The sequence below is a fragment of the Tasmannia lanceolata genome, unplaced genomic scaffold (genome assembly GCF_043159265.1).
Source record: "Tasmannia lanceolata isolate RefF3 unplaced genomic scaffold, GAP_Taslan_0.1 ptg000029l, whole genome shotgun sequence".
In the NCBI taxonomy this organism is placed as follows: domain Eukaryota; kingdom Viridiplantae; phylum Streptophyta; class Magnoliopsida; order Canellales; family Winteraceae; genus Tasmannia; species Tasmannia lanceolata.
Genome location: NW_027518706.1, coordinates 7811011 through 7832649, shown reverse-complemented (window position 1 = coordinate 7832649; position 21639 = coordinate 7811011). Strand labels below are relative to the sequence as shown.

At 39.5% G+C, this 21639-nt stretch overlaps 2 protein-coding genes across 8 annotated transcripts; one reads left to right on the top strand and one right to left on the bottom strand.

Annotated features, from left to right (window-relative positions):
- Positions 1-3746: 3746 nt before the first annotated feature.
- Positions 3747-7593, bottom strand: LOC143859236 (putative disease resistance protein At4g27220). The gene is made up of 2 exons (XM_077369939.1): positions 4475-7593; positions 3747-4381 (listed from the first exon to the last, which is right to left on the bottom strand). Exons 1-2 carry the CDS (start codon positions 7524-7526, stop codon positions 4368-4370), a joined length of 3066 nt encoding a protein of 1021 aa, XP_077226054.1. The 5' UTR covers positions 7527-7593; the 3' UTR covers positions 3747-4367.
- Positions 7594-11355: 3762 nt separating this feature from the next.
- On the top strand, positions 11356-18594 carry LOC143859244 (uncharacterized). 7 transcript variants are annotated; one of them, XM_077369948.1, is made up of 10 exons: positions 11356-12024; positions 12882-13407; positions 13500-13685; positions 13769-13861; positions 13943-14044; positions 14139-14370; positions 14451-14583; positions 14974-15039; positions 17219-17313; positions 18488-18594. In XM_077369948.1, exons 2-6 carry the CDS (start codon positions 13324-13326, stop codon positions 14277-14279), a joined length of 606 nt encoding a protein of 201 aa, XP_077226063.1. In that variant the 5' UTR covers positions 11356-12024; positions 12882-13323; the 3' UTR covers positions 14280-14370; positions 14451-14583; positions 14974-15039; positions 17219-17313; positions 18488-18594. The 7 variants fall into 7 exon arrangements, with proteins under 7 accessions (XP_077226063.1, XP_077226068.1, XP_077226066.1 ...); XM_077369953.1 differs by lacking the exons at positions 17219-17313; positions 18488-18594 and adding exons at positions 15650-15695; positions 15832-17211 and having other exon boundaries at positions 14451-14520; XM_077369951.1 differs by lacking the exons at positions 17219-17313; positions 18488-18594 and adding exons at positions 15650-15695; positions 15832-17211.
- Positions 18595-21639: the final 3045 nt, after the last annotated feature.

Sequence of the window (21639 nt, the reverse complement as noted above, 5' to 3'; positions counted from 1 at the left end):
CCCATGGCCTATAAATCATGACAATCATGTAGGGGTGTAAATGAGCCGAGCCGAGCTTGGCTCGGCTCGGCTCGGCTCGTTAAGCTCAAAAGCTCGGCTCGGGCTCGAACCAGGCTCGGGCTCGGCTCGGCTCGGCCAGGCTCGCGAGCCTTACCGAGCTCAGGTTATATTATGTTCACACCCCTCATCTTCCCTGGACAGCCTTACTAGTGTAATTTGACTACTTTTTTACACTATGGGGGGTGGTCCTAGTAACAAATGGGGTTCCAAAAATGAAGTGACATATTTTGCCCCCCCCCCTTTACTCCCTGGACAACCCTTTTAATGTATAAATTAATATATAATATATATATATATATATATATATATATATATATATATATATATATATTTTTAAATATATTAAATTCTTATCGAGCCTTAACGAGCCGAGCCGAGCCTAAATTAGGCTTGGCTCGTTAAGCTTAACGAGCCTGGTGAGCCGGCTCGGCTCGGCTCATTACGGATTCGAGCCGAGCTCGAGCGAGCCGCCGAGTCCGAGCCAAAATTGACACCCTTACTGAGCCTGGCTTTTTGCAACCCTTATTGAACCCACGCCGAGAAATTTGAGCCCAACACGAGCCGGAATTGGGTTTGAGCCTGGCTCAATTTTCACGCCCGCTATAGATCAAGCTAGTTACAAATGATTGGACTGAATAGATTAATACTTGCATTTACATTTCAGAGATCGACCAGCAAGGCCGATAGTCTTGATTAACAAAAAGGCTATAAAGACTAAAAACTTTATAAGGAGCTGAACTGTTGCCAGATTTTCTTATAATAAAATTTCTTCCCAAAGACATCACCATTAAGATATGCTCGCATTCAGCGTATGACAGATGTACTGCCATTGATATTTGATCCAACAGCAGCATCTTAAAAAGTGTACTGCTGTCGGATCAAATATCAAGGGCCAGATGATGAATACTAGCCTCTTAAAAAGTGTACTGCTGGCACCAATGAATGCGGGTATATGATGCTTGTAGTATATGGTCCATATGGATTATTTTTATCCATACTCTGTTCTAATTAGTTTTGTTATTTTCTGAACTCCTAACAATTTTCTTATTAACATCTTCATATAAAGACCATAAAAATCAGTTTGATTAAGCTATACATCGCTGGAATGGTGTAAGTTTCCCTAGTTAAAATCGGTGCTAAATATGAATGGAATCCATGCTCTAGATTTTGGTGGGGAAAAATAGCTTTACTAAGGTTTTGTATATTGGACATAAAACAAATTTTACTCCCATTTTCCCATTTGAAAATCGGTGTAAAATTTGTGTTATACCCATTTTACTTTGAAAGAAACAGAGCCTAAGTGAAGAATATAAATGAACAGAAATTGGAATTACCAGACCTCATGGGAAAATGACTTCAAAAAGAGTCCAGTTTTATGATGGGAACATTCTGATGGCCTAACATCAAGGTTTTTTCCTTTTCTTTCCCATTTTCTTCATGCCTACCCTATTAGTAGATAGTTTTTTGTTAAATTCATTGTTAGAGATCATCCATTTGATTCCCTCACTACATGCGCGCACACACACACATGGGGAATGGTAAACTGAAGAGCGCCCACCTGCGCCTCCATTGGATCCATGTCACCAATATCCATTTATTATTTCTTTATTTTGCAAGTTGCCCTTTCGTTTAGCATTCCTCTCTTATATATATATAATTAAGATAAACTGTCGACATGCATGCAATAGGATTTCTGTGCGAATAATTATGCCCTTCATGCCACATGTTAGCACAAATGCATGCAATCCAAATTTAGCATGTCGTCATGTATTCGATAATTACGAGTAAGAATACGGAGGGAGTACGAATCTTTTCGTATGTATAAAATAATGTAAATGCATATAATGTACATATTAATTTGGAGTTTTTGTTCAGTTAGAGAAATTAGAGATCATTTGAAAAATTGTACCCATTGTTTTTGAATAATTAGAGAAAAACTATACACGTGTGTGCGTGTATATATGTAGGGATTTGCTAGGGACCATCGCAAAAAGGCAGTTTGCAGGCAGGCTGTTGCATGAGAGAGCAGCCAACTCAGATGAATTAAATGAATAAGACAAAATCTGTTGAAAAGTGAGACTATGTTGCTGTTCTCTCATGGCCCGGGAAATGCCTTCTGCGATGGTCTCTAAAAATAGTTGCATTTGTTTGTCTCTTCCTTAAATGAGAATATTTTCTCCCTTTATTTTGTCTTTTCCTAAAACTGATTTTATTTTAAGCAAAGAATAAACCAATGTGGAAATTTGTTTTTCTTAAGCCAAAAATTGAGGAGCTATTGAGATCTAGAGCAAATTACAGTGTCAAAGATGAATATGGAAGGACTGCAATTCATAGCCAAGAAAGTGATGATATAAAAGAATTCATCCTTGGGTTTCAGTTCAGAGTGCATGACTTTCAGCTTCTTTAGTTTAGAGTTTCCTTCTTATTTCTTCTCTTGAGATTACTCTTGTACCATGTAGTTATTGCTGGGTAAAATGTAGCTGAGATTTTCGCGTACATTCCCACTCTAAATACTAATGTTTCCATTTGTTTTGGAAGGCTAAGAATCTTGAAGAAGTTGTTTCTTCAGGAATGAAATGCATTGAGAAAAGGTTTGTGTTTAGTTTCTGTTGGCTAAGATGTAGGGAATCCCCTTTACTTCCTAAGGTGGGATGGGGCGACAAGCACATTGTGACCCTAAAGTCTTACTTAATTGGACAACTCTGATGCCTAAGTGGAACCTGTTTTTACGGGTTGTTCTCATAAAACAACACCACGAATTTTATTATTCGGATGATCCAATTCAGATATGAACGGGTTGTTCTCATAAAACAACACCACGGACTGTTTGGCCTCTATAGCCTTTCACAAGGTATCTTCATTTACAACAGTAGAAAATCATTTTACAGCTATAGTTAGAGCCTCTTTCATTCCAGACATAGACATCATCAAATCTAGGTTGTTAGATGCCATCAGTCTTGTGGAGTGTCTTTGGTCTTACTATTTTGCACTCAAATTTGTCAATTAGGGTTTGTATTTCTCCATGAAGCCACATCCAAGAAAAGCGAAAAGGGATCTGTGACTAATTCTGGAAGATCAATGCCATTGGTTATTCAACAAAGTTAACATAACATGGTGCTCAATAAATCATTTTGCTACAAAACGCTAAGATCGTGAAAAATGCTAAAAGAGAGAACGCTTTAGATTAATTTCAGGAGCAGAATAATGAGAAATTGAAGAGAAAGATCATTTTCCCTACTCAAAAATGCTAAGTGCTCTGAAAGCACAGATACATCTAGTCAAGTTGATTCAAACTCAGGATATTGTTGCATCCCAACCGTGCCATAAGTACCATAATAAGATTGGTATGGATAAGACAGATTATTTGGTTCACCTGAATTGGAAATCTGATCAGTATTGAACACGGGCTATATAAAACTGCAGACCATTTTCAAGGAAATGAATCATGATGGAAGTCTCCGCGTGCAACTTATACATAACGATTTCTTTCAAATCAGTTGATGACTCCCCATATCATCAATGAATTCAGTTGATGCCTATTCCAAGATACAACCATAGTTAAATCTCAGAAAGAAAATGAATTCAGTTGATCATTTTCTTCTAGTGTACAACATAGATTGTTTTGACTCAGATTCAGAACCACATGAGTCCAGTTCCACGGCGATTAAATGAACAAAAAGGGACTCTATAATAACAACTCATTGAGTTTCTTAGATCCAGATAAATAATAATGCAGTTTTCCCATATTCCACAAACTCAACTCCCTGTTTATGGATACAACACAATTCCAATCCCTTCAATCTCAAAAGTCAAAACATGAAAACCGGTGACACTGTATTCACATTCCAGATAGACCAAACAATATATTAAGGCTACTGATGTTGGCACTACCATGTTTTGATAATTGCACTAACCCATCTGAACTTTTATTATTTAAACAGCTGACAAAGATTATCACAGTTCCCCAAAAGCACTGATAAGCCAATTAAAAAAGAAAAAAGAAAAGCTGAGTTGTGCAATTATTAAAACATGGGGGTGCAAATATCAGTAGCCTATATTAAAAAAAAAAACCATTATTTTGATGCAAATAAATACAGGAAAATGGTTGAAATAGAGATGTAAGAAAGCTGTGAAGAAGTTGATCATCCGATTACCGAATTTGAGGAGGACTGGAGGACAGAGATGATCGAAAGATGTACACGGCGAAGGGGAGCACAGCATGGTAGGTTTAGAAGGAGAGGAGAGTAAGGGGAAGAAGTAATGAAACACAGCAATGGGTTAGATCGCTGAGTAAAAATCTTCCTCCTCTACAACCACCGCCCTGCAACGAAGGGAATGCAAAAGGAATAACACATGATTAGATAAGAATGGAAACGAAATGAAATTGATCCATAATGTAATTACCATCACTTACTGGGATGAAAAAGAGGTTGGAGGCGTGACTTGATGCCTTGGTCCTCCCACTCCAACCCTTCAAACCATGCTTCTTCTCCATCAATACTTTCGAGTTTAGGTGCGCTTTGGGGCCCTAATGAAAGCCTCTTTAAATTGAAGCAATGATCTACCAGAATTGATTCCAAGGAAGGGAAATGGAAAGATACATGGGACCCTCCTCCTCCTCCTCTATTGTTGTTGCGGTGGTAGCAGAGCCTGCAAAGCTCTGGCAGATGCACTAATCTTAGAACCTTTAATCGAGGGAGCAGCAGGTCCTCCAATTCTTGCTCTTCTTCCGGTGCACTTATCATCATCTCCTCATCATCCCAGATTATTTTCTCCATTTTTGAGCATCCAATAATAACAAGTTCCTCCAATTGTTGAAGGTTTTGTGCAAGAACGGGGGAGAAGAGACATGTCAAGCTGTCGCACATGGAGACAATGAGCTTCTTTAGGTTGTGGAGGGTTCCAGTTGGTGGCATGACCCCCTTCCATAAACTCCTCAGTTTGGGCAGATTTTTTAAATGAATTTCTTCCAAAGTAGAGAGGGATGGTGTAGGAATAATAGCATGGCTCTTTTCTATAATCCCCTCCTCATAGTCAAATACTTCCTCCAACTTATCCATATCCCAGATTCTCAATCGTTGCAATCTCCCGAAAGCAATTGGTGGAAAGGCGATATGTTCCATTTCATGGCAATATTCGAGTGTGAGGCTCTTCAAGTTGTTGAAACCACGACCTTCATCATCAAAGACAAGGAGGTGTGTAATATTGGTGCAAACCCCCTTCAAGACAAGATCTTCGCTTCTTCCCACTAAAACCTTTACCCACTTACAAATAGGGTACGACATTATCTTAATATCCATATAATTCCCGAAATCATCAGCTCTCGTTTTATAATAATCCAACACCATACCAAATTTCTTTAGATTCTCCCAAGGGCCAGACAAATCTAGAGAAATACAGTTTAAGTCCACAACATTAATGTATAGAACGGTCAGCAGAGCCAAAGATGCCACCTCATCAAAGCTGGCATTACTTCCATCACCACTGATACCTCTCACCTCCCACTCATTAAAGCTATTTCTCATATATAATTCTTCTAATTTACACAACTTTGATATCACATTGGGCGGCACCCTTTTCAGTCTTCTCGTGCCTGTAAGATCCAAAAGCTTCAGATTTGCCAAATCCCCTATTTCTATTGGTAGTTCTTCGATCCCATTTTCTTTTAGGCTAAGGATTTCGAGATTCACCAATTCCTTCAGTACGGATATGTTATTTAAATGCCGGCATCTATCTAAACACAAAGTCCTGAGGTTTGATGAGCGTGGTAGTGACGGTGGCAGTGATGAAATAGCAGTCCCACTTAGATCCAAAACTAAGAGTTCTGTCATTTGTTGGAAGAAATTGTTTTGGACTTCTCTCAAAGAGTCATTTTGTTGTAGTAATAAGGTTCGGAGATGTAGGCATATTGGCTGTTCAGGGAGCACACGAATTGTGCTTCTCATTAGTGAAAGCCTCTTGCATTGTTCTAAATTTTCTGGCCATTCCTTCGATTCCACTCCAGCTTTAACTAGAAATCCATGCTCTCTTCTTGATGCGATCGATATGGCCACATCTCTAACAATATCATGCATTTTTACATGACCCTCTTTGTCACTGTTTAACAGCAAGCACGAATCCTTAAGTTTGTCAACCAAAGTTTGTGTTAGATCCCATGCATCTTTCAAGCTGCTTACATTTTTGAAAACCCTCTCTCCCACCAAGTATCTCATCAAATGACGTACTTTGATGTTATAATCTTCAGGAAAGAGACAACAAAACAAGAAACAGGATTTGGCTTCCTCACTTTCCAAGTATTTGTAGCTCAGCTCCAGATGAGAGTATAGCTCTTTATCCACATGATCTATGTTATGAGAACGAGCCATTTCTAATTCTGTCCGTGCATTTTCCCACACATGTGAGGCCTTGCATTTTAGTGCCCTTGCAACCGTGACAATTGCCAGGGGCAAACCCCTGCATTCTTTAGCAACTTCCCATGCCAAACTCTGCACTTCATCAGCTTCAGCAACGCCGGCTTTCTCTTTGAACAGATTCAATGAATCCTCTTCAGATAAGACTTTGACTTCGATAGTTTTCTGGCAGTTCATCTTGGAACATACATCTTTGTTTCGTGTTGTCATTATAATTTGGCAACCCTTTTGGCTACCTCCGCAGGGGATTCCCACCAGAGCTAAGTCCAATCTATCCCATAGATCATCCAAGATTAAAAGTATCTTCTTCTCTTCCTTTAATCTATGCAACAACCGGCCCGCTCTTACGTCTATGTTCTCTTCTGAAAGTCGCATGCCTAATTTCTCAGCAAGTTCACCTTGGATCTTTTTCAAGTCTTGGTTCTGGGAAACAATCACCTTTACGACCTCATCGCACCACTTTTCACACTTAGCTTTTTTCCCCACTTGTTCCAGTAGGGTCGTCTTGCCAACGCCTCCCATCCCGTATTCTCCGATGGTGTTGATTCTCTCGTCTTTTAATGCCTCGATGACCTGCTCCATAGCCGATCCTGTGGATTCAAAAGTCTCAAATTCTCCCGCCGGCAAGTCTTCTATGCTTGGAGGTGGACGAGGATTTGATACATGAGTGGAATTCCCTCTTGTTAGTAGGCCATCACCATCAACCATCTTCTTCTTTGCTTCTTTACCTAGAGAATAGCGCGACCACAAATCGGGACAACACTCCTTGAAACATCTCTCGTTCTCCGTCACTTCATGATCCAATCTCTTCGCGACTGCTTCAATTTCATCTACTTGTTTTAGCCACCCTTGAACTTCACCAGTGATTTCTTCTCCTCTCCTACGCGCAGCATCGACTAATTGTTGCACAGCATCTCTCCTCAACCCCAAAATTTCAACTTTTTCTTTAAGTTTTTCAACATTCTTTTCATGATGAACAAGATAATCATAGTGGAGCTTAATAGGAGCGTATGAAACCGTCACAATTTGACCAATAAGACTAGGCAAAGCATTCATGACGAGGAGTGCAGAGAGGAACCTAATGGTGGAAGGAATAGCAAGTAGAAATGTGTGTGCACCTGCTTTGTCTTCTTCTTCTTACAAGAGATGGCCTTTCTGAATGCAGTAATGCAATAGGATAGCAGGTGCAGAACCAATTCAAAGCAATCAAACAAGGAGACACACAAATAATGGAACCAAACTTCGCTCAGACCCTATCTACGTGGCCCAATAAAAGCATGACCATCAAACGGTTTAGAAATAATTTGGAAACCTCTATAAATCAATGTCGAGATTATCCTATGGAAATATTTTTGGGCACAATCTATTTACGTAGTTGTCCATCAAATGGATGGTTTAGATCATCCTATGGGGCACAATCTACTTTCGTTGCTGCCCAACAAACGGACGGTTTGGACATCTCATAGTGTAAGCTATACAGTACTTTTGAAAAATACTGGACTATACGGCTCTCACTAACACGTAATTGAAAAAGAGGGACAAAGATATCATTTTGTCCATAAAAAATACAGCTGGGTTTCAAGTAGGGGTGCAAGTTTGGCCCTGTCAGCCCTGACCCGCCATGACCCGCCATGACCCAGAACAGGGTCAGGGCTGGATTTTCCAATCCTGAGGGCGGGTAAGGGTTCAATTTTTTAGACCCTGACTCAGGTCGGGTTGGGTTCTGGGTTAATGCCTCGGGTACCCTGACCCGGCCCGACCCGACTCTGAGTTTTCTATTATAGAATTGAACCATCTGTGCATGTCTCTTTTGCTAATGTTTTCTATTATCTTGGATTGATGTTTCTTTAGATTATTATTATTAATTGTCTCGGTTGCCCGACATGTTGTTGAATTCATATTGTCTTATTTTGTTCCCTTTCTCTGTTTATTGATCATTTTGTTATATATGATAAGTGGTTGCTTTATTTTTGGCACTCTTAACAGGTATTTGCACTAGGGTTAATTAGGGCCGGCCTGCCCAATCAGGGCCAATCATGTTGGGCCAGGGCCAGCACTAGGCCCTGTAGGGCGGGCAATGGGTTGAGGTTTTTAGGCCCTGACTCAGGTCAGAGCGAGTTAGGGCCGAGATAATGGGATCCAGGGTTGGGCTAGGGTTTTGAAAAACCCGACCCGACTCGACCCTGTTGCAGCCCTAATTTCAAGGGTCTTAAAGCAACTTTCCAAAAGGCAAGGTGGCATGCTTTTATTGGGCCACGTTGATGGGGTGAATGATCTTCCTTAGACCCCGACCTGAGCGAAGTTTCGTTCCATAATGTCAAGGAGGAAACCACCTAAGAGAATTTTAAAAGGTTTAATTGACATTTTTGAAAGGCAATACACCGGAAAGAATAAAAAAAGAAAGGAGAGAAAAAGTCTCATAAGGTGTGCTAGGCAATTACTATGTCTACCTTAGGCTGTGGCCCATCTAATGGACGGTTTGGATCATCCTATGGTGCATGCCATACCGTACTCTTAATAAAGTTAGGAGTGCCCTCATCAAAATAGAGTAGTGCTGATAACATTTTCCTTCGTTTATCTTTTGCATATCGTTATTCTGCTGCGTTGTTAATTCCTAACAAGTCTGATTGTTGTTGGATCAAATACTGAGGCATGTTTGAATTGTCGGAATCAGGTACTTAAATCAGGATCAATTTCCAATATGTTAGGTACGTAGCAAATACTCCACAAGCTCGCTGATGAAACAATGTTAGGCTATATGCCCTTTAAACATGTGCCATACAAGGTTAGGTCCCACCCAGTCCCATACCGATGCAGGTGCATCTCACCCGATGACAAAGATTAAAGGTCAAGATAGTCAGAAACTTGATCAACGGTCAGATCAGAAGATATAAGACGGCATTTAGATCAACGGTTCACCTTGATTACTACTCTTCAAAGAGTCCTTTTTTTAGTTTGCTTTTAATTAGGATTTGATTTATTTATTTTTAGTATTTCTCTCGTCATGGACGTTTAGAGTTTTATTTTTACATAGATTAGGATAGATTAGGTTAGAGGATTTTTAGGAATTTGATTGAGTTTAGGAGTTTTATTGTTTTAGGAAGTTTATTTAGAGTAGGAAATCAACTCACGTTTGAAAAAGAGGGACAAAGATATCATTTTGTCCGTAAAAAATACAGCTGGGTTTCAAGTAAGGGTGCAAGTTTGGCCCTGTCAGCCCTGACCCACCATGACCCGCCCTGAGGGCGGGTCAGGGCTGGATTTTCCAACCCTGAGGGCGGGTCAGGGTTCAATTTTTTAGACCCTGACTCAGGTCGGGTTGGGTTCTGGGTTAATGCCTCGGGTACCCTGACCCGGCCCGACCCTGAGTTTTCTATTATAGAATTGAACCATCTGTGCATGTTTCTTTTGCTAATGTTTTCTATTATCTTGGATTGATGTTTCTTTAGATTATTATTATTAATTGTCTCGGTTGCCCGTCATGTTGTTGAATTCATATTGTCTTATTTTGTTCCCTTTCTTTGTTTATTGATCATTTTGTTCTATATGATAAGTGGTTGCTTTATTTTGGGCACTCTTAACAGGTATTTGCATTAGGGTCAATTAGGGCCGGCCTGCCCAATCAGAGCCAATCATGTTGGGCCGGGGCCAGCACTAGGCCCTGTAGGGCGGGCAATGGGTTGAGGTTTTTAGGCCCTGACTCAGGGTCAGAGCGAGTTAGGGCCGAGATAATGGGATCCAGGGTTGGGCTAGGGTTTTGAAAAACCCGACCCGACCCGACCCTGTTGCAGCCCTAATTTCAAGGGTCTTAAAGCAACTTTCCAAAAGGCAAGGTGGCATGCTTTTATTGGGCCACGTTGATGGGGTGAACGATCTTCCTTAGACCCCGACCTGAGCGAAGTTTCGTTCCAGATAATGTCAAGGAGGAAACCACCTTAAGAGAATTTTAAAAGGTTTAATTGACTTTTTGAAAGGCAATACACCGGAAAGAATAGAAAAAGAAAGGAGAGAAAAAGTCTCATAAGGTGTGCTAGGCAATTACTATGTCTACCTTAGGCTGTGGCCCATCTAATGGACGGTTTGGATCATCCTATGGTGCATGCCATACCGTACTCTTAATAAAGTTAGGAGTGCCCTAATCAAAATAGAGTAGTGCTGATAACATTTTCCTTCGTTTATCTTTTGCATATCGTTATTCTGCTGCGTTGTTAATTCCTAACAAGTCTGATTGTTGTTGGATCAAATACTGAGGCATGTTTGAATTGTCGGAATCAGGTACTGAAATCAGGATCAATTTCCAATATGTTAGGTACGTAGCAAATACTCCACAAGCTCGCTGATGAAACAATGTTAGACTATATGCCCTTTAAACATGTGCCATACAAGGTTAGGTCCCACCCAGTCCCATACTGATGCAGGTGCATCTCGCCCGATGACAAAGATCAACGGTCAAGATAGTCAGAAACTTGATCAACGGTCAGATCAGAAGATATAAGACGGCATTTAGATCAACGGTTCACCTTGATTACTACTCTTCAAAGAGTCCTTTTTTTAGTTTGCTTTTAATTAGGATTTGATTTATTTATTTTTAGTATTTTTCTCGTCATGGACGTTTAGAGTTTTATTTTTACATAGATTAGGTTAGAGGATTTTTAGGAATTTGATTGAGTTTGAGTTTTATTGTTTTAGGAAGTTTATTTAGGAAATCAACTCACGTTTGAAAAAAAAAGCCTATAAATTGGCAATCATGTAATCGCTTATCATTACCTTTTCTTGGAATAAAAATTGAGTTGCCGATTGTACAAGTCATCTGTTACTTGCCGAGTCCCGCCCATATATAGCGAGCCACCTGCTGCTTGTATTGTTGCCTTTCCACAAGCCACATCCTGCTTGTGCATCTAATTCAACCATCTGTTGTTGAATGTTTTCAATAATACAAGGTAAGTCCATCACAATCCTTGTATTCCTCTTATATCCATCCCATTACACCATATTCAATCACCCTTGTAGATATCCCATTACCCTTCTCATATCCATCACCGACCCAAGTCCCACTACTTAGCCTACTCCTCTATACGCTCCTGCATTATTTGGTATCAAAGCATCAATCCGCCACCACTACAAGAAAAAGGGCATTCACCGACGTTCGTCATGTTGAACGTCCCTAATAATAGTGCATACCGACGTTCACTAAGCACTCGCGCCCAAAGATAAGGAAACCCTCGCGCGCGGGAAAACCTTATTTCGCTCTCTCCTCTCTCACGCGAACAAAAGCTAGGGTTTCCTTCCTCTCTCGCGCGGACAAAAGCTAGGTTTCCTTCTTCCTTTCTCTTGCCTTCGCCGCCGAGAAACTCAGCCGCCGTCGCCACTGGTTTCAAGGTAGGTTTTCTTTTCTGAAGAGGAAGAAGAAGAATGGGTTTGGGTTTCGATTAATGGTCGTTTTGAAGAACAAAAACAGAGAGGATTCGTCGAGGAGGAGCTCCATTGTGTCAGCCTCCATCATCTCTTAGATCTCGTTTTTTGGGAGGGTTTTGGAGGTCTCTACGTAAAAACGGTACCTTCTCTCTCTCTCTCTCTCACACACACACACACGCTTCTTTATAAATAGATTAATTTCATGGAGGATTCAGTTTGATATTTGGGGCTTTTTTCATGGATTTTTGGGGGTTTTTTCATGGTAATATGATTATGTATTTTTGGGTTTTCATGAGATTTTATTTTGGGGTTTTCGTGGACTATGTATGTATCGGACCTAGGGTTTTCGTGGGTAGCGAATCCAAACCTTTACCTTAATTTTTTTTTCCTGTGAGTGGACTTATTTTAATGGAATGTGGAAGTATATGTTGAATGTCTTCTGTAAAAGTTGTTCTGCTATTACTTGTTTGATTATTTAATTTGGGTTCTTGGTTATTGGTTATGTTTTTTGAATTTTGGATTTGTAGGTGTTTAGGTTATTGAATTCAGGCTCTGTATTTCTTGGATGCTTGAATTTGCATTATTTAGTTTCAGTAATTTGCTTTTAATTTTGGGGTTTCCACTTTTAAGGATTTTTGTAAACTTGGCTGATGGGTTTTTAATCTGCAACGGTCTCCAAGCTTGTTTTGATTGTTTTTTTTAGGTTTCTGGTTTGTTGAATATGAGTTGTTTGTTTTTTTTACCATTATTTGCAGTGTCTATTTCATTTTTTTTCCATTTCCCATTTATAATTGGAAGGTGGCAACTGTCTGGTATGACGCGTTGAAAGTTTCATCTGTATTTGCCCTTGGTTGCTTCTAGGATGGAATTTACATCAACTAGTTGCAGGTCAAAGACAAGTATTTGATTGTTTACTTGTTACATCAGCGTGGCAAGGTTCTGTGCTGGCAAGGTTTTATTAAACACTGATGTAGATCTCCCTTTTTTATATTACAGGTCATATCTTTATCATTCAGTCATGGCAAAGAGGAAGAATATCCCCACCTCCCATGACTCACAGCCACCCTCTATGAGGAGACATATACACCCCCCCGCCCAGAGGATAGAGCCTCACGCACCTTGCATGGCAGTTGAGACGCTCCCATCTTACATGGAAGATGAGACACTCCCACCTTCAGAGTGGCAAGAGCCGATCACACATTCAGAGATACAGGAGACGAGCCCACATTTAGATGCATACGAGCTTATCCCACCTTCACAGGATCTTCATATGTCTTCCCATTTCATCCCCTCCTCATTGAAGAGGACTCGAGGGGCCACACATTGCAAAGATACATGGGGTTCTAAAGAGAAAAAAATTGTGAAATTTAATGAGCTTGGGCAGCTCGAGTGTCCAAAAGCTTGCAAATTGGCGAATTTCCTCGGGTCTGTAGCGTGAATGGGTGATAAATTGCCGCTTACTTATCTTGACTGGAGGAAGATGCCGAAGCAAAATAAAGATGACGCATGGGATATTGTTATGGTATATTGAAATGACAGACATTTGTCTTTGTTTCTTCATCATCAAATTGCCAATTATATTATATTCCGGTCTTTTTTTTACATGTAATGTAGGAAAAATGGGCTTTTGGTGATAGCCATAAGGGTTGGGTTATTGCAAACATTGGAAGGAAGTGGCGGGAATGGAGGTGTACCCTGAAGACAAACTATTTTGACGAGGATCTTCCGCCGCCACTAGATAGAATTACTGAGTCGCACTACCGATTTCTGTGTGACCACTGGAGTACACGAGCATCGAAGGTAAGATTGAATGTTAAATAAATTTTGGGTTCTTCTACGTACAAAAGAATGAAATTGAATATTTTTTGGATGTCATGATTTAGGACCTTTGCATTCAAAACAAAGCGAACCGCGCCTTACAAATGATAAAACACACCGGTGGGACAAAAAGCAACGCAGTGTATTGGAAAGAGGAGGTAATTTCAATAATGACTTTAATTGATTTACTTGTCAGCTCTTCGATACTTACAAACAATGATATTTTTCTATGAGGACAGACCGTCAAGAATGGTAGGTCTCAAAGCCGTGGAGATATCTTCATACGTACCCACCAAAAGAAAGACAAAACGCCTTATGATGATACCTGCGAAGCTATTATAGTAAGTTTTGTAACATTCGTAGTTAATCTACTATATTACTCTTGATATTGCAATTTATATAAAACTTGATTATTTCACCTTCTCTTTATTGCAGGCACAAATAAAGGACATCCAGACTCAGCATCCCGAGTGTAGGTCCTCAATTGCCTCAGATGATGACTTAGGGCGGGTCTTTGGCGCAGAGAAACGAGGCAGGGTGCACATGGTTTGGATAAAGAGAAAAATGATCCTTTAGATCCCTTTACGTTTTGTACAGGATACTACAAGTCCTGGGAGGGCATTGGATCAAGAGAAAAATGATCCTTTAGATCCACATAATGGAAATCGTGAGTTTTTTTTTTTTTTTTGTTGCCTCTTTCCTTCTATGCCTCTATGGTTTATTTGATTTGGGTTTTGCTTTGCACAGGGTACTAGAGGTCATGGGAGAGCTTTGGATCAAGAGAAAAGTGATCCTTTGGATCTACATAATGGAAATCGTGAGTTCTTTTTGTTATTTGTTGCCTCACTACCTTAGAACAATCAATAAAGACTTCGATCAGGTGAGGAGGCTTTTTTCTTTCACATATTTATGTTTTAGGATTGAGTTTTTATATGATGAAGAGCTGTATAAAGCAGTATTGGAGTACGTTGGAGATCCCATCCTTGATATTTTGATCCAACAGCAGCTCACTTTTTGAGGCAAAAAGTGAGCTGCTGTTGGATCAAATATGAAGGATTAGATCTCCAATACTGCTTTATACGGCTCTTCATCATATAAAAACTCATGTTTTAGTAGCTATTATCATCTCTTAAAGAAATCCTATTCAAATCCTCATATGTCATACAAACTTTGTTCAAGCTGATTGATTTTGTCTCACACCATTTTTCTCCCTATAGGTTGATCTTCTTCCTCCCTATTTTATTTTAGTTTCTTTTTTTGCCCCTTGCAGATTGTTCAGAAGAGAGAGGGCTTACAAGGGTGATTGATTTTGTCTCCTCTCTTAACGGCATCAGCGGTATGCCTCAAACCTGTAGTCTCTCATCTCATATCTCTCATTTCACATATCAAATCTCTCATCTATCTATTATTTTGTCTCCTCTCTTACTAGCTGCTGATGCTTTATTGGATTTAAGTTTGTTTCTTGTAAGCCCCTGTTGCTTTGGATTTTGAGAATTGATTATTAAGTCCAAAACTGATTATTGGTCTCAAAATTAGTCCAATAATCAGTTTTGGACTCACAATCTGTTCTCAAAATCCAAAACAAACAGGGCTTAAAATTCTCTACTAAATTCTCTACTAAAAGAACACAACCTTAGTTAATAACTGGTAAGAAGACTATAACACCCTTGCCTTGCCTTATGCACTAGATATTACTATCGCAAATTAGCCATTTTGATGGATAAGAACATAAGGGACATGCATTTTTTGTTTCTGATTCTCTGATTCAACTGTCGTCCATTTCCTTGCTTTTCTATTCGATACTTAATGCTCAATGTACCGACAGTAGTAATTTTCTAATTCAACTGTCGTCCATTTCCTACAGTAGTAATCCATTTCCTTGCTTTTCTATTAGATACTTAATGCTCTTGTAGCTGATTTTATTGAATCATTTTAATGAAAATCAGAGCCCCATACGAAGAGTGGCACCCGAGGAGAAATCAGAGCCAACAGGTTCCTGTATAGTCCTACACAAGGACTTCTTTATTGACTTTGAAACAGAGATGGATCTCATTTCTTGAAGACACTTGGGATCTACCTCAGTGCCTACACCATCAACCCTTAACTTCTCAAATTTCTTTTTTGCCAGATTTTTGAAGCTTACCTGTTTAAAGTATATGGTTTCTGGTGCATTGTACCTCCTTTGAGTTTACACCAAGACTGCCTACTCGAGTTACTTCAAGTTTGCTTCATTCAATGTCTCTCCAACTGACCCAATGGCATCCAGTCCATGGAACATTACTCATGGCCAGTTCTTTCATTAGTCTCTTGATCAGATTGAATACCATTTCACTATATGAAGTGCCACTCGATGATTTGATTCTAGTGAGTAACATAAAGTAACAGGTGACCCCTATGTTTCTTCTCTTTCTCCACTTTCTTCTCCTACGTATGTACTTACTGCTGACAATGTATCTCATTGTAGACACCCGGATCTGGGATCCACACTCATATCTTGAAATTACCTTCTTCCACATTTCCTTTACATTTTCCTGAAATTTGGTATGTTCCCAAGTGAACACGACCTTATTATTTCAGGTTAACTTGTTGAGCATAACTGTCATGTCCCATTTCTTCATTTGGAGACATGCAAGACTATTTGTCAATTGTCAGGCAGACAGACGGTGGAGGGGTATAAAGTTGGAAGATTTTTCCATCTGAATTTTGTTCAATTTATATTATAACTGCTCAAACATTGTTTGCATCTAGCTTTTTGCTTCATTGGCATGTCAATATTGGACACGACAACACAATCACCCTAATCGTAAATCTCTGGACCTTCTAGTTCAGCCTGCTGTTATCCTTAGATTGCAAAATTCAAATGTCACAACTCACAACTCTATTCGTAAGATATATCAGATAGGAAAACATTGCATTCTTCCTTCCACAGTTAGATAGTAGACAACTACTAATTTTGAATTTTTGCATTTTGATGCTTGGGGCACTGCCATCAACCAAGTAGCAACCATTATTATGCTTTGCTTATTGACTATTTTACGAAATACAACTGGAATGATAAATCTCGATATGACCAAGAAATACATACATACCTCAATGAAGAAGATCAATGGTATACTTTCACTAAGAAATGAAGATACATTTGTATAGGATCAACCTCAATTCCAAGAAAATATCTCAGTGGATTAAGATCATCAATATTGAAGGCCCTTCTCAAATGGCCTTTCAAGTATTATAACATATAACAGCAGAATTATCCCTTATGATAATGATATCGTCAACACACAATCATGATAGTAATCCCTTCTTCCTAGTTAAAAACTAAGCTCTAATAGAACTTCGATGAACTAGAAACTTAGACACGAAACAAAACGAACTAAATAGACTGGACTAGTTGGCTTGATCAAGTCAATTTTGATCAGATTTTACAAAACAAGTAACCAGTATTAAGGCTTCTTTACTGTCTTAAGAGTGGGAAAGTGTTAAATATAACCCATTGATTAATGTTCTTGTTGCAGACAGCCAGTGTTCAATGTTCTTGAAAATTGATCTTTGTGAGGAAGATAAGAAATCACAGGTAGATTGAAGAGTGGGGCCATCTAACGCCATTTAAGTGAGTATCAATAATGTTATAAATTGTGTACAAGCTGACAGATGTCCCAAATGGACAACTCCATATTTTTTTGGTCTACATTCATAGCCCATATTCTGCATTGAAGTTTCAACGATCTATTAAAAGAATGGTCTTGGTAAATGGAGATCTATAATAAATGCAAGGATAATGTGAAATTTATACAAATCTTATGCATGCCTCAACAGCTTTTAGAACCAGGTGTTATGGATTTGTGAGAAAGCCTATTAACTATGATAGGGTTCGATTCTTGGGTAGTGTGGGTAACATAGGGGGTCAAAGAAAGAAGGTTGGGAATTAAATCACAGAATTATGGATCTCAGGAAGCAAGCGAACTTCATCCTACTCATGCTATTGACTTGATTCTCCATTTACCTTGGTTTTGGTTTGAGCTCATGGTCAGCAGTTTAAAACTTTCAGATGAACCTGACTTATTTGTTGTAAGGGTCTGTAATTTCTTTCTTTAGTTTGCTCTCTCAACAGTCTAGTTTGCTCAAGTTCACTCCACTTTGGTTGAAATGTTTTTTGTAATGTCCTTGTAGTGTGAGGTTGTTTGAATGCCATATTGCAGGCTGTATCCCAATATTCTGATAAAGGGAATTTAAAAAAAAAAAATGTCTATATTTACCGACGGTCAGGACCGTCGGTGATTCTCACAATTAAACTACGGCCATACATTTTCACCGATGGTCCTTAACCGTCGGTGTATTTACCAACGCTCCAAAAACGACGGTAAATATACGTGTCCAAAGACCACTTGGGAATTAGCGACGGTCACAACCGTCGGTGTAATTTATATACACCGATGGTTTCTTAAACCGTCGGCGATTACCTTAACAGCAACGTTTGGTTTTGATTTATAACGACGTTCATAAACGCCGGTATAAATAGTATCAAAACGTCGGTATATACATTTAGCCACGGTAGCATCAGTGACGTTCACTACAAGTGTCGGTGTAAGTTACACCGACATTCATCGGTATATACACCGACGGTCATGACCGTCGGTGAAACTCATTTTTCTTGTAGTGCACGTCTACTCTACGTTACATACCTAGGTGGGCCCCCACTCGGGACTGTAACATTCCACCCCGCTTCTGCATTTGATGTCCTCAGTCGCCAACTATGTGACACCTTTCACTCTTCATTTTCTTAGGTAGCCCTTTTCACAGGCCGCCCCTTCCGCAGTGGCCCACTATGGCGGCTTTCACTCTGGCTTTTACTGGGTGGCCCTTTCTAGGCACTCTTCTCCATAGGTTGCCCCTCCGTAACTCGAACATCTGATACCAAATGTGAGGTGTGATGTTCTAGGTAAAAGCTTTGGTTGATTACTATGTTTGCCTTTGTAATATCCAAACATGGCTATTAGTGGGCATGTGGGATGATTTTCTGTGTTGATATGGTGGGTTACTCTGTTAAAAAACTATCTTAGGCGTTTAATGTATCATGCACAGCCTCTTATAAAGTTCGTTGTCGTTTGGGTTAAATTCCAAGGCATGTTTGGTTTGCCGGAATCAGGCACTGGAATCAGCATCGGATTTGAATCCCACCCGAATCCAACATTTGGTTCCCAAAAAAAAAAAAAAAATGGAATCAAAAGAGGTAGAATTGAGTCAATTGACAGTGAAGCGGAATTAGAGTCGGGGAAATGTCAGAATCTGTTTTCTACCCCCAAGAGGTGGTATTTTGATTCTGCCTTGCTCAAAATGGAATTTTTATTAGAATCTTTTGAATTAAAATGCTAATTTAATTTTTTTCTCATTCCGGATAATTGCAATAGAAATTTAACTGTGTAACTCTTTTTATGTTGAGGTAGGACAAAAGTGCCGCTATAGAGGCGTGGACTGTTGTTGATTATGTGTTGTTAGTCTGGCACACTGACATGGACACCATATAATAACCCTCTGTTTCTTGTTAGGCCACCTCAATAAATAGAAAACTCTCTTGTTTTTTTATTCTACAATATCTAATGAAAAGTCTCCCTTTTATTTCTTCCACCTAATGCTTTGCTTTAAGGGTGGAAAATTCTCAAAAAAATGTGATTTTTATCTGAAAATCTCATAAAAAGGTTAAGTTGGGTAAATTCTCAAAAAAGGTTGAAACGCATCCCAATGAGTGTTTTAGGACAAAAATGCTCTTGTGTTGGTTTTCTCTCCAAGAAAGCAAGCAATGGATCCCAATGCATTTCACTTAACATTTTGACACACGCCATAGTTAGTTCATCATGACTTAGAATGCAAGCTTGTGCCAACAATTAGCAGGAAGAGGCATTCTGTCCCACTCCTAGCATGTATCTATCATTCCAATGCATCCGAATCTTAGAGAAGATGGACAAAGAAAATGGGTAGAAAGAGGAATCATGTCATGTTTTTAGCACTCCACTCTTTTGATATGTGGTGAACAGAACAGTGCAGTACAAACAGTACAGTTGTACTGAATGTTTAGATCTTTGAACAAAGTAGGCCCCCTCATACATAAGCCTTGCCCCAAACATAATCTCCCAAAGATAAGGAATCAAGGATAGTCAGATTGGGGGACAAGGAATCAAGGATAGTCAGATTTAGATGACTTTTAGGCCACAAACTATTTACGTTGAGGCTCAACAAATGAACGGTTTGAATCTTCAAACAAAGTGGCCTCAGTGAAGGCAATTGCTAGCATCCATCGCAAAAGGGTTTTCGCGTCTGGTTTCTCGCACATCACACTAGCCACCTTGTTAATGAAGACAACAACTTTTGTCTCCATTCACGAGGTGGCTGGTCTGACGTGCAATAGACCAGCCGAGAAAAGCCTTTTGCGATGGAGCTCAGCAAATCCCATTTTGAAAAGTACGGTGAAGCCCACCTTGTGCAAAGCTCCAAACCATTCAGTTGTTGGGCCTCAATGTTTCTAGATTGTGCCCCAAAAGTCTCACCATCGGACACCATCCAATTGATGGGCAAGCCAAAAATTCATCCTTGAAAGTCATAGTACGGACGACCAGACAGCAAGTTGGCAAATACGATTATTGCTTTTAATTTCATAATTTAAATCTCCTTATCTGGTGGAAATTTCCAAGAACTTGCCAAGAACTACAGTAACAACCTTGCTTTTTTCAACTATAAAAGATGGTATGCCCAAGTAGTGTTTAGTAGGGAATAGATGCAATGGAGGTTCGTTCATGGGCATTGGGTGTTATGTTTGTACTTGGGGTGGTGACATCCATTACCAACATATGCACATGCAACACTGATGCTAGAGTCCCCGGTGACACCAGAGTCCAGGGGAATCCCATGCCGGATTCCGAGCAAGGAACCCTTGGTTCTAGTTATCACTTTGGCCAAATGAATAGGTGGATTAAAAATTCCCCACCTGCTCCTACGAGCAACACTCACCACGCCTACGCTGTCCCCTCACCTCCACCAGTAATCCGTGTGGGCTAAGCCTGGGCCACCTCCCGGTTACTAGGCAATAAAATGCCCTCTTATTTTCAATCTATGTATTATGTTTAGGAAAAGATATCAGCACACCCATGTTTTTATATTGACACGAACCCTTCTTGTCTTTTATTATTTAAAGAGTTGTTAAAAGCTATTACAGTTCCCAAAACTCTCTCACATGCAAATTAAGAAAGAAAAGACAAGCTGAGTTTGTGCAGTTATTAAAACATGCGCATACCATTCTCTACGTTTAGTCAGGTAAGTTGTGTTGATCATTGTATTAGATGAGATCTAGAATGATCTGACTGTTGGACCATTGTAGTGGTAGATTAGGAAGTAATTTTAGTTGTGTATTTTGAATTTTAAATAAAATTAGTTATTGGTGCTTATGCACATGGTTTAAAATTTCGGTTTCGGTAACTGGTTCGGACCCCACCTACCGAAATTTCGGTCTGAAATTTGGTAATTTGGTTTGAAATGCCGGACCGAATTTTCGAAATTTTGTAACCTTTATTTATTTTTAATAAATAATGGCATTTAATCGAAATTTAGGACCGAAATCCGAAATTTTGAACTGAAATTTGGTAAAGGGCGAAAAATGAAATTTCGGAAAATTTCAGTTTCGGTCCCCACCGAAATCGAAATAACCATGCACATGTTTCTTACGTTTTTCTTGTGAGCGTGTTGTAAAAGCCTGTATAATATATGCAAAGGGCACCCAAGATTGCATTTCAATTTTTTTTATGGTATCAGGGCCTTCGATCTAGTTGATGACAAGAACTAGAGTTTTTCTTAGTCTTCCTTCATCTAATTAAGCCAACTGTTCTGCACCAATAGCCGTTTATCTTGTCAGTGTCACAATTTTCTGATAATCTAGGGTTCCTCGGCC

What these genes read in the sequence shown, in the direction of transcription:
- LOC143859236 (XM_077369939.1), bottom strand. Translation starts at nt 7,526, where the DNA reads ATGAATGCTTTGCCTAGTCTTATTGGTCAAATTGTGACGGTTTCATAC.
- LOC143859244 (XM_077369948.1), top strand. Translation starts at nt 13,324, where the DNA reads ATGGGTGATAAATTGCCGCTTACTTATCTTGACTGGAGGAAGATGCCG. An exon ending in ACGCATGGGATATTGTTATG is followed by an intron (nt 13,408 to 13,499) that starts GTATATTGAAAT and finishes CATGTAATGTAG; the next exon opens with GAAAAATGGGCTTTTGGTGA. An exon ending in ATACCTGCGAAGCTATTATA is followed by an intron (nt 14,045 to 14,138) that starts GTAAGTTTTGTA and finishes TCTTTATTGCAG; the next exon opens with GCACAAATAAAGGACATCCA.